The 13,392-nt window shown below is 38.7% G+C and overlaps 1 protein-coding gene across 3 annotated transcripts in view; it reads right to left on the bottom strand.

Moving 5' to 3' along the window:
• The window catches only part of PTPRG (protein tyrosine phosphatase receptor type G), a 704,882-nt gene that overhangs the window by 279,557 nt on the left and 411,933 nt on the right, over positions 1-13,392 (bottom strand). For all 3 annotated transcript variants that reach the window (XM_045832024.1, XM_045832025.1, XM_045832026.1), the window contains exons 3-4: positions 13,066-13,245; positions 187-335 (exon numbers count right to left, since the gene is read on the bottom strand). In XM_045832024.1, coding sequence (XP_045687980.1) covers positions 187-335; positions 13,066-13,245 — 329 coding nt within the window. The remainder of the gene's footprint in view (positions 1-186; positions 336-13,065; positions 13,246-13,392) is intronic.

The raw sequence follows: 13,392 nt of genomic DNA, 5'->3' as shown, positions 1-13,392 counted from the left end.
AAAGTTGAGAAGCTTGAGATGCATGTTCACCTGTCAGGCTCTACATGAAAGATTTCCAGAGACAAAGGTAGGCACAGGACAAGTGTGATTTGAAAAACGACTGGGGGGAAAAACAAAGCATCTCATTAATGTAAAGACCCAGGGCCCAGCTACCCTATGACGTCTGGAGTTCCGAGTGTCTCTCACCTCAACAGGAAAGCGCCTGCCATTGATGCTGTGTTCAGAGCCTGCAGAGCCGTTGCTGTGACCCCAGTGAAACTCAACCTTCTCAGCTTTGAATCTGCCAGGCAGGCCAGCGCCACTGACAAAGTAGTCGTCTTTCAGAAGGATGGCAACTGTGGAAAATGGAACGAGAAACAAAGTGAATTTCAAAACTGAACTTGGAAGATTTCTTCTGTTGCTTCAAATCAAGTTTATGATCACATTTCCTCACATATCTGTTAAAAACAAGTCAAAAAACAAGCAGCCTCAATGAACTAGCACATTCTAAAGCAGAAAATGCCAGTGGATTCTAAATCATAAAAATTCCCAGGGAATGGTCTCAGAATTTCTAATCCATTTAACACGAAAAAAATAAGACAATGACAGAGTAAGTGGCTCTGAATTAGGTACTCCTAAACCTGCTTAACAATCAAAATTATCAGGAGAGTGAGGTTCCTGGGGATACCTCAAAATTCAAGGCCTGGAATGCAATGGGAAACATATATGATAAGCCAAACGTGAGAGGCATGTTTCTTTGATCACAAAACTTAGACAAGTTGCCCTGGCTGGTGTAGCTCAGTGGATTGAGCACAGGCTGTGAACCAAAGGGTCATTGGTTCGATTCCCAGTCAGGGCACATGCCTGGGTTGCAGACCAGGACCCCAGTGGGGGCCACATGAGAGGCAACCACACATTGGTGTTTCTCTCTTTCTCTTTCTCCTTCCCTTCCCCCCTCTCTAAAAATAAATAAATAAAATCTTTAAAAAAAACTTGGACGAGTTAATCCGAAAATAACATTTTCAGATTCTTCCAAAATGAAGGCAACAACAGCAAGAAGGCAGCTGGAATTAGGTACTGCATTCACTATATTAGATAAAGATGCTCAGGAAAGTACAGGGGAAACTCGACTCATTAAGTTACACAAATCATTGCAGATTAAATTTACCTTACTGCTCCTATTCATTACAAGTATAAAAGAAATCCCCTTTGCTCATTTAAAAGAACACATAAGAACGTCCATGTCCATAGGGTGCCTCAATCAATTCAACCCTAAATACTTTTCCTTGAAACATGGAAAACAAAAACCAAGAGGAAATAACATGGACTAATACTAACAGAAAATTATTTTTCCAAAAGAAATGTAATATACCAATGTACACAAACATTTTATTTTATAAGTCACATGTATCTCCCCCTTTTTTGATTTCTAAGGTGAATTCATTCACTCATTCAACAAAAATTTATGGGCTGCTAAATAAATGCATGACACCAACCAATATACTAACTAAATGGTTTATGAACAAAAGCCAAGCCCATTAAAGCCAAGGAAAAGCTCTTGTATCCTCACTGCCTCCTCTTCCTAAAGAAATCCCAGTACAAGCTTCAGAGGAAAAGTCCTGCATGAAAATTAGGTCTTCATGAAAAATAGGGACTAGACTAATAACCTGTTTCTAAAACAATGCAATTAATTCCAGCACTTCTCGATACAAAAAAGAAGGACTGAAAGCACATGAAGGAATCCTGTTCATAGAAATCCCTCTTTATTGCATTCAAAGGCAGTTTTTCTCGAACTTCTAAAAAATATACAATGAATGTTCAATCAGAGGAACCGAAAATTAAAGAATAAAGTGAAGTAAAAACAAGTGTTTCTTATGGTGATTAAACATTCTACAGCACTGTTTCTGTAAAGGGTGAGATAGTAAATACTTAAGGTTTTGTGGACTCTATGGTCCCTGTTGCAACTACTCAGCCTAGTCTTGGTAGCACAGATGTAGCCAAACATACTACATAAGTGAATGGGTCAAGCTATCTGAAATAAAACTTTATTTATCCACAGTGAAATGGATATAGTTTTCATGTTTCATGGAATATTATTCTCTTTTCAACTTTTTTCAAGCATTAAAAAATGTAAAATTGGGGGCAGGAATGTCACTCAGTGATCTCCAAAATTCAGTATGATATTTTAGGAGATAAACTATTACATGAAAACAATCAGATACCATTAGTGTTAAAGCCAAAATACAAGGGGTGAGCTTGGCAATGTCTTAAATACCATTGATTACTTTCGGCCTGTTATAAATTCTATAAATAATATTTTACATCCAAAGAATGAAGGCAAAGTATTTTGAGTGCATCTGTTAAAATACACAGGGGGACACAGAGCATCTTATTAATATTTGATTTTACCTAAATCATTTATGTCTCCATCAGGGGTCATTTTACTTGTTTTATATGAATAATTAAAAGCATAATTAGGACACTGTACAATCTGAAACATTAATCTCATTTTTCATTTTACAGCATTTCTCACTAGAGCACACAGCATGCTACATGCACACACCCCCCTTCTGAAAGTGGCTTATATTTTTGTTTACATATAAAATTGGAAAGAGAACTTTCCCAGCCATCGTGGAACAATTTTCTGATGATCACTGATAACAAAACTCTGTTTCTAAACAAAATGCACCAAAGGTAGTCACTTCAGAAGACAGATGTACTAAGCATCATGAGCTCAGGAGATGGACAAACCTGGGCTGGAATCCAATTCTGTCACATAACAGTGATGTGACCTTGGGCAAGTTACCCCATTCCTCTGTGCCTCACTTCCACTACTGTTCAAATAGTTCCTACCTGGCAATCATGCCTGAAGGAAATCATATCTGAAGGAAGTCGCACGTGGAAAGCATTAAAACAGTGACAGAAACAGCATGTACATGCTCAATGGCATTATTGTCAAACTCAGTTCTCAAGATATGGACTAAGTTCAAGGGCAGCAGAGAAGAGCGACCACATAGGCAACATGCTCCACTTTCAGATAGAATTCAATTTTAAAGCAATACCGTCTTTCTCACAAAATAAAGAATGTATTTTGTAGGGACAAAGCTGGGCAGGTGTGGCCCATATATTTGGGAGGAGATCTTAAGTGTTTTGAGATCAGTAAAACACAAGGAAAAATGATTTTCCTTTTCTTGACAATTCCTATCCTTTGGTCACATCAAGGAAAATATTGTAAAATCCTAATTTGGTGCTAACATGCCCTCCTCACTAGCTCGATACTAATTCATTTCCCCCATTGACCCAAGAGGAAGTATCATGCTAGAATTTAATAACTTTGGTAAATTCAATGTATTTTCATAAATTATGAATTTTTAAATTTTTTACATAAGTCTAACCATGTCATATAGAACAGATTTTCCCATTAGGATGTTGATAAAAAAAGTTTTATTTTAAAACCAATTTGTTTATGTAAAATAAAGTGAGTTGCCCTGGCTGGTGTGGTTCAGTAGACTGAGCACTAAACTGAGAACAAAAGGGTTGCTGGTTCGCTTTCCAGTCAGAGCACATGCCTGGGTTGCAGGCCAGATCCCTGGTGGGGGGGTGCTTGAGAGGCAACCATACACTGATGTTTCTCTATCTCTTTCCCTCTCTAATAACAAAAAAAATTAAAATAAAATAAGATGAGTCAATCAAAATAAAACATTTAAATTTTAAAATAACAGCAGTAAGAGTTAAATTTGTTAAGGTGACAAATGAGAAGGTAACAAGCAACACCTACTGACTGAAGAACAATAGGATAGGAGGGGGCGGAAGGAAAGGTATATGGGAGTGGACTTTCTAGTACTAGGCCCTCTACCTGTTAAACTGCTAACAAGTATTGTGCTTGAATCAAAGCAGAATGATAGAGGGATTGCAAAGAGCTAGGGCTTCACATTTAGAGTTCATAAACCAAGAGAACAAAGTCCGTATCTGGAGTCTGCACCCTGTTGATATAGAAAGTAAAAATCTGACCACGGCTGTGGGTGTGTTTGTGTATGTGTGTGTGTGTGGGGGGGGGGGGAGAGAGCGGGGGGCGGGAGAGAGAGAGAGAGAGAGAGAGAGCACAAACACTGTTCTCTAGATTCAGTGGGTCTGAATTTGAGCCTAGACTACCATTGTCCAGTTGTGGGAAAAGTACGGCATTCCTTGGTGCCTCAGGTCTAGTTCTATAAAACTGGAAAAACACAAGCACAACTTCACAGATATGTTATCAGATCACAGGAGCTGGCATAGAAAGACTGCTCAGAGAGTACTTCATACAAGACTTTATAGCATGCAGACTGCATTTTATGTATTGCTTTCAAAGGTTATCTTCCTAGGAGAAGGAGCCACAGCTGTCACGGATGTCCCTTGTCTAGAGCCCCCATCATGTGAAACTGCTGTGCACAGCAGCAGGAGCAGGTACAGTCATACCATGGAGAACAAATTCGTTTTCTCCTGAGCTTGAAGGGATTACCGAGGACAGGGCATTCATGGCATTCTTTGCAGGGCATCCACCAACTGTTCACAAATTAAACTCAACATGTCTATGTAATGCTGAGCTAAACACATGTTCACAACAGAATCTGAGTAAAAAGCAGCATATACCAAAAGTTAAGTAAAAGTTGATGAGAGAGAAAATGAGCTGCTTAATATCTTACCTCCACTGCCCCCAGCCAGTTTTTAACATTTTAAGATGGGAAAAAACTACCATTATTGGATTTTAATGGTGGGACACCAGACAACCTGCAATACAAGTGTCCATCAGGGGGATACTCTGGGTCCCTGATGAAAAGGGAAACACTTTGGCCTGGAAGTCAAGACACATGAGCTCTAGTTCAGCCTCCTACTAATTTCCTATAGGCACTGACCTTTATTTTTCAAATATTTAACAAGTAATTACTGGGGAATCAAAGGTAAGTAAATCAGACACAGCTCCTGGCCTCATGGAGTATACGAATTCTGTCCTGAAGATATCCAGCCATGTAATATGAAAAAGAGACATTTACTGAAGAAGATACAAGAAACATTGTACATAGGATGATGAAACCTCAGTCCCCTTCAAAGAAGTCACCCTGGGACCTCACACAATTCTCCCAGTCACCATCAGCTGCCCTAGTGTATTTTCCTAAATCTCATCGATAGTCTAAAATCTCTTACCTTTCAAAGGGGATTTGAGTTTTTGAAAAAGCCAGAAGTCAAAGGGTACAAAATCTAGGCTGTACAAGACCTGAGTCGCCTGGGTGATTTGTTGTTTTGCCAAAAAACTCTGCATGGGATGTGATGCATGAGAGGGCACATTGCTGTGAGGAAGCTGCCAATCACCAGTAGCCCATAGCTGTGGCCTTCTGAATCATCTGAATAGTTTCCGTGAAAGAATGTTCAAGCTTAATGCAACATTTGATGCAGATTCATTGCTCTACTTGCTCAGTCATTTTGAATGTGAACGTAATGTGTGATGTGTACAGTCACACAGTACACGTGTTCACTTGATGGCATCTACTACCTCCACTGACTAGTACAACAGTGAAGTCATCATTATTCATGCATGTGCATTCCAGTCCACTCTCCTTGGCTACCAGGTTACACTGGTAACCTGTTCTCATTATATTAATAATGGCTGGGCTTTTTCTGGGCAGACCTCATATATGGGCAGTGGGAAGGACAGGTCCTATCAACTAAATCAACAACAGAAGCAAACCTGCAAGTGGGACAAGTGATAACCGCAGAGCTTCCAACCCCAGCTAAGAGAAGGACTGCTGGAAACCCCTGAGGTGCATGTTGAAGGAGCCACACTGGGAGTGCTGACAAGAGGGGAGCAGAGTTGTGGAAGAGAAACTCATGCAAAGGCCCTGTGGTCAGAGAAGTAAGTATGAAGCCAGGGTAACCAGTGCCCAGAGAATAAACTAGTGTTAGAGAATGAGGCAGAGACAGCAAGTGGTTAGTCTGCCTTTAACCCCAGGAAAAATGGTTGAGAAAAAAAATAACTTTGATATGGTAAACAGACAGAGAGAGCAAGGGGAAAAAAAAGAGGGAAAGGCAGACAGGCATGATTAGATTAGAAAATAAGAAGAGCATTCTGGCTACTAAGTGGAGCAGACCTGGAAGAAAAGCAGCACTGGTGAGGAAGTTCTCTCAGTCATCCAGAAAGGAGAAATTGGGCATGTTGAATTGGAACAACCTCAGACATCCACGAGATGTCAAGTCATGAGATTATCTTGAATCTTGGTGAACTCACTACTACATTGTGAACAAGATGAAAAAAGTAGATTACTTGACCCTTTCATCATGTGAGATATGGCAGATGGCAACCTAGCAGAGGGTTCTGTGCCCCCCTAAAAGAAACACGGTCCTTAAAAATGATCCTCAAAATTCAAAATTTACACAGTCTATCTGTGTAATACAGCAGTTGCCTTCCTGTTATATAAGTGGCAAATTATACTTCTATCTACCTAGAAACTAGTTTCTATCATGTGAACACAGGGGGGCTGTGAGGGTAAAACAAGAGAAATGAGCTTAGTGAACATGAAACTGGGCATGGAGTGTGTCTTGCCAAAAAGAGGCCCAGTAAAATAATTTATCTTGAATTCCAAGGTTCAGGCAAGCCTAAACAGTAATAGGATGAAGGAACCTAAGAATCTGGGTGTTTAAAGTATGGGAACTTAAAAAGTGAAGAGCCAAAGCATGCCCCAAAAGAAGACGGATGTTTAAATTTTTCTCTTGGGCAGCCTTGCGCTAGCTAGAGATGCCTGCAGGTATTGTAAAATCAAGGTTGGGCATGCCCAATGTAAGTGGTGCTGAATACCCAGATGTTTCCAAGCACCTGTCTACTTAATTCATAGTGTACTTTTCATAGGAAATCTTGGCAGCCTCTTTGTGAACAAAATGACCATCTTGTTAGTGATACAAACAAAACTCAGAGCTAAAAAGAAACCATGATCCAGGAATACAGACCCCCAACTAGTCCCATTTCACTGCCCACATTTATACCTGTCAAGAATGACTCAGAATTGAGGTGGGAGGGGAGGATAACAGAATAAAAATAATTTAATGGTTTGATATCAAGAACATATGCTTGGGGGCTCATTGTTTACTTCACTAGTCCAGACCCTTACCATCTATATATCAGGGATAGACAGGTTCTATAATGAAATGAGAGTATACTCAGGTTTTCGCTCTCAACATCATAATCTGTAGTCCATAAATACAGTAAATGAAAACACTTTTACAACTTTGGTTCTCATCTGCACCCAGCTATAACGAAGGAAGACAGGAAGAAAAGACAGAAAGGGGCCAAATCTAGAAGCAGAGGGTGAAACAGAGGAACGGGAGGTGGGCAGAGACATGCCACAGCACGGGGAAACACAAGAAGGAGACCAAAGAGGAAGGGCGAGAGAATGAAAACAGCAAAAAAGTGAAAACTCGGTGAGATACAAAGAGCAACACACATCTAATCAATCAACAGAACCGAAGAAAAAAGAGAAAGCCCAAATGGAAATATAAGACAAACATGCCCACCCAAAGACTTCCTAGACCAGCGAGTTCCAACACTTTTCACCTTATGGCATATATAAACTAACTACTAAAATTCTGATGCACACCAAAAGTTATATCCTATTTTTTGCAAATCTGACAAAAAATAAAATCTGGATTCATTCATACCAGACCACTATTGCTGTGTTAGCTGTTGTCATTTTTTTTTAAATTTCACAATCTAAGGGAAGAGAGGTCAGTGGCTCTAAATAGTCAGGTATTGCATGTTTTAAAAATTCTTGTGGCACATCGGTCGAAAATCACTGCCCTAGACTCTTCCTTACCAGACTCAAGATTGCTAAAGGCTTTTCCATGTTCGTTACCCTTGGGCAAGCATGCTAGTACCAAGCAATCACATCCTGAGTGAGAGCTAAGCATTCAAATCTATCAACTGGGGAGGAAATCAAGCATCATGGAGATTGCTATTGAAAGCCCTGTAAGGTACAAGTAACAGCCTTCAGAAGCTGAATCCCAGACTTGCATCAGTTTCACATCAACCTTCAAACATAACACTGACTCTTCAGCACAGCACAGAGGCCACTGCAAACTTGAGCTATGAAAGGCAAGGACCCACAGGACACAGTGTCTCTTAGGGTCGGACATTTGATTGGCCCTTGGGGGATGCCTTGCCCTGTGGGCAGGCAGAGTCACAGGGCCCAAAGCTCCTTTTCCAGGAGCAGGGGTCACATGCTCATCTAGGAAAGAGGTATGTAGAAACTCAGGTTGTGAAGACTTTGTAATTCTCTTTACACCAGCCGACAATGATCTTGTTCTTCTCTTAGGTGGTGGATTCTTAGGGTGCCGCTGTACTATAAAATTCTAAGGGCCAGGGAAATAAAGTAATGTAACAGCCTCTTAAACCCTGTCTAAATTTTATGGACTCACAATATTCTGGGATGTGCTTCCTGACCTACTGATCCACACCTACCATATTTTTAGGACTATAAGACGCACCGGTCCATAAGACACACCTAGGTTTTAGAGGAGGAAAATAGGAAAAAAATTTTGAAACAAAAAAATGTGCTAAAATATTTAATAACATAACATAGGCTGCACCCCCACCCCCACAACAGCGAGCCAGGTAAGCTACACTCGGACTATAAGACGCATCGCATTTTCCTCTCAAATTTGGGTGTGTGTCTTATAGTCTGAAAAATATGGTAGTTTCTATACCACTGATGTGCTTCTATTAATTTAAGCAAATATTTCTTGAATCCATCTAAACCACACACTGTGGTATAGCGGTATTTGTCTAATAAATGAGAATGCAGGCAAAGAAAAAATATTTAGTGAACAAATATAAAGTGGGAAAATGGAAGTAACATACATGATGACAAATGGATTTACTATTTGTTCTTGGTGAGGGATGAAAGGTTAAAAAAATAGAAAACCAAAAAAAACAAAGTCACAAAAGCCTTCAAATGGTTAAAATTCATAGGAGACTTATTAGCATACCTCAGAGCACCATCTAAATCTTAAAATCTGATCATTTAGCTACAAGCTAATGCTAGAAACAGCAAGATTATCTTGAAATGTTCTTGATGAATGCATTATCTTTTCATTCCACAGAAATGAAAGGGATATAACTTTAGATGAAATTGAATCAGAACTGGTACAATAGACAGTTATGGCTCCTCAGGAAGAAATACAGAGATGCTATCTATCTTGTAAAGATATTTTAGATGACTTTTGAGAAGTGGGCTACGTACAACCAACTTGCTGTATTGATTATGCTAGATTGGATATATAGCACTCTCAGGGGTGAAGACAGATATGAACACTAAAGCTGTTTTATGCGAAAGTTACTGTCTATATGTACTAAGCTGCTTTAAATATTAACTTTCTATATTCATATTTCAATATCCAAAAGATGGTCTATTTTACAGATAAGTGGCTTGTAAATTTTTACCAGAAAGAAAAAACAAATACTCCTTCCTGAATTTATTTTCTAAAAATACAAGGTTCAAGAAAAGAATTTTGGAGAAGAAAAATGTGTTACTTAAAAATTAGTGATTAACATTTCTTCATCTAGGGAGGCAAATTAGATATAAAATGAATGACTGTAACAAAGATACACCATATGGCTTATAAAATTCATTTTAGTAATTAAACTTCTAATTTTTCTGATAATTGTAAATTCACATGCAGTTGAAAAAACTAATACAGAGGTCCTGTGTCCACTTCATCTAGTTTTTCCAAATCGTAACATCATACAAAACTATAGTACAATAAAGGGTGTGATTTTTTAAGCTGATATTATCCAAGTTGCCTATCAATGCAATTCACTCTGGATATTCTCAACCCACACCGTCAACTTGCCCACACAGCACCTTGCACTGTATGTGTACCATTACTCAATTGACTTTACATGATCAGTGCATATTAGGAAAAGCAACTGAATCTTCATTTCTCTGAAATACTTGAAAGTTTATGAACTCACTTGGCACTTTAAAGATGACAAAATGAGAGAAGTTTCTAGGTTTGTGCTTATCAAATAAAAACCAAGAACAACACAGGCTGATTTCTGCAATACCATATACTTAAATCTTTCTAGAAAAGAAATTCCACATCCTTGGTTAAAATTGCCTATAAAGTTTGCCACTTAAAAAAAAAACACTCCTATAGAATGATCTTAAATTATTTATGAAATATTTGCCTATCTAGTATGATGTCACAAATGTCATAGTAGTGATCACAATTTAGGAACAATAATTTCTTTCTTCTTTTCAGAGCTGAGCTTCTTCTGAACTTGGAGACTGTTCATATTTTAATAGCTGTGTCTAAAATCAAGCACAGACACTCACAGATATGCAACAAGTTGTGGATCACTGTAAGAAGTCAGCAGAGTGACAGGTTGATAATCAGCTCTGGAAGACCAAGGTCATAAATCAACTTGCATGGAGTGAACCCTATACTCCTCTAAAACCTGTCATTGGAGATACCAAGCTGAAAGCTGTCACTGAAATGTGTTATCTCTGCAGAAGGTTGTCAAGTGTTTCAAGTCAAGTAGAAAACCATATCAGAGAGCCCAGTGAATTGCTTTTGGCAGGCTTCCGGGATGTGGCACTGAGGTGGCACTCAGATCCAGGATCTGATTACACCTAGTGTGGCAAAGCTGCCATCTACCCACATTCAGGAAGTCTGAGGAATAATACTCCCCTTAGAGTCCTCCCAATGACACTCCTATTTGAAATACAAAGCAGACCACTGGTAGAAAAATTCAAATTGTACCAATAAGCATGCATCTCCACTGGGAGAGTGGAGGGGGGAGTGGTGAATACTTGTGCACAGATAACATAAAATTACATATATTTGTGTCTAATAGCTACTCAAATAGGTGAATCAAGAACAGGACTGGGTACCCTGCTATAAAAGCAGGATGAGCACTGTTTACAGGGACATCATGAAAAAGCCAAGAATCACTGTGCTGAATGAGTGGGAAGCAATTCTATGAACAAATCAGGCCAGCCCGAAGCAATCAACCATGAATAATTTCAGACAAATGCTGCTTTGGAGAAAGAAAATGGATCCCCAAAGTTGCTCGTGCAGCCAGTTAGGTTAAAACAAAAGGCAACTCTGTGACCCACAACATGAACAGGACCAGAGGGTTGATGGTGAAGTCATTTTAGCCCAGAAGAATTCTTCAGGCAGCCAGGGCTTCTAAAGGGTTTACAAAGATCAAAGGGATCACTGAGAGAAAGGGGCAGGGGGAGGGGGTGAGGAATGCTCGTTTTAATGAGTTAGGACCTGAGTTCAAAAATAAGACATGAAAACTACCTTAAGCACCCACAGAAGCCCAGGTAGCAACTAAGCAGAGGTGTATCGTTAACACCCCAATGTTCATTTTCAGACCAGACAGTGGGGCACAGCAAAACATTCACAGCTACTTCAACTGGTAACTAATATGATAAGAAATATTAACAAAGCAAAATCACAGGGAAGATAAGAATTTTATTTAAATTTGCACAGCACTGTTTGATCTGGTAGCTGTTAGCCATGTCAGTACTGGGCAGTTGAAATGTGGGAGTGCAATACTATTTATTCAAAGGAATATACAGATTCAATGCAATCCTTGTCAAAATCATAATGGAATTTTTCACAGAAGTAGTATAAATAACACTAAAATTCCTATAACCACAAATGATCCCAAATAGCCAAAATAATCCTGACAAAAAAGAGCAGAGCTGGAGGTGTTACATTTCATGATTTCAAACTATACTACAAAGCCACAGAAAACAAAGAGTATGGTACTCACATAGGAACAGACACACAGACGAATGGAACAGATTCTAGAGCCCAGAAATAAACCCATGCATATACAGTCAACTAATATTGACAAGGGAGACAAAACTAGTTAATGTGGAAAAACAGTTTCTTCAGAAATGATGGTGGGAAAACAGGATATTCACATACAAAGAATAAAACTGGACCCCTACCTATACCACTCAAAAACTTAATTTGTAATGGATTAATGCCTTAGGGTAAAGTCTAAGTGTTGAGAGGCTGGGTAAAAAAAGAAGAAGGGATTAAGAAGTACAAGCTGATAGTTACAAACAGTCATGAGAAGTAAAGTTTAGCATAGGCATTATAGTCAATAATATTGTGATAAGTAGGTATGGTACCAGGTGGGTGCTAGACTCACTGGGACAAAGTATTTGTAAATTATATAAATGTGTAACTCCTATGTTATACACCCGAAGCAAACATAAAACAATATTGAATGTAAATTGTAATTGAAAAATTAAAAAAAATAGATTAAGGCATTAAATCTAAGGCTTGAAACTGCAAAATTTAGAAAGAGAAAAAACAGAAAAGATATTGGTCTTGCTAATGGTAATTTGAAGATGAACCCAAAAGCACAAGCAACAAAAGCAAAAATAACAAGTTTGGCACATCAGAATAAAAAGTTTTGCACAGCCAAAGAAACAATCAACAAAACAAAAGGCATAATGTTATATGCCGATTTTATTTCAAAAATCTGGAAAAAAATAAGTGAATTGATTCCGCCCATAAAGATCTGAATGTGTATCTTCTCTGCTTTCAAACATTGCAAATAGCTTCACAAAGGTGGGTGAAGGAAGGCATTATGTGCCTAGTAAAACTGAGGGAATGAATTTAAATCTTACTTAATTTTAATTAATTAAAATTTAAATGTATATGTCTATATATGGCGAGTGGCCACCATATTAAATATTGAACACAACAGATTTTAGAAAGTTCATTCTATATATTTTACATATATTGACTCATTTCATTCTTTATAAACCTATAAGCTTGAAACAATTTTATTATCCACATTTATCATATTCTTAAAATCTGAGACACAGAGTGGTTAAGGAATTTGCCACAAATCACGAGCTAGTAAAGCAAGAGATTGTTTCTCAAACTAAGAGTTGATCCCAAAGCTCTCACCCAGTGACACATTCTCCATACTTCTGTGCGGTAATTGAGGAGCAAGTCCTCTTTAAGGAAAATACAGTGACATCCAGAAATACTTCATGTTGTTTTTGGACAAATGAAGAAGACACAGCCTACCTGTTTTCCCTGTGTTTTTCATCCAGGTTTTGTTAGAAGACTCATTGTCAAATCCATCAAGTTGAAGCTCCTGGTACTCTTCACCAACACGAGCATGCTGGTCTAAAATGTCTATAGGAGACTGGTGATGGCCCCCACAGCTGACACTAGATGTCACCCAGTGCTCAGGCCCATAGGCACCTGTTAAGAAAAAACAATACTTCAATCCTCAGGGCTCAAGGGTTGGGGGTGGAACAAATAAGAACGACAAAGTCAAGCCTGCATCTAGCCCACAGTAGATTTTCCTACATGACCCCACCCCAAAGAAATCAGTGAACCAGAAACTAT

The sequence above is a fragment of the Phyllostomus hastatus genome, unplaced genomic scaffold (genome assembly GCF_019186645.2).
Source record: "Phyllostomus hastatus isolate PE091 unplaced genomic scaffold, TTU_PhHast_1.1 phas_contig_16, whole genome shotgun sequence".
NCBI classification, from domain to species: Eukaryota; Metazoa; Chordata; class Mammalia; order Chiroptera; family Phyllostomidae; genus Phyllostomus; species Phyllostomus hastatus.
This window is presented reverse-complemented; position numbering and strand designations above follow the sequence as displayed.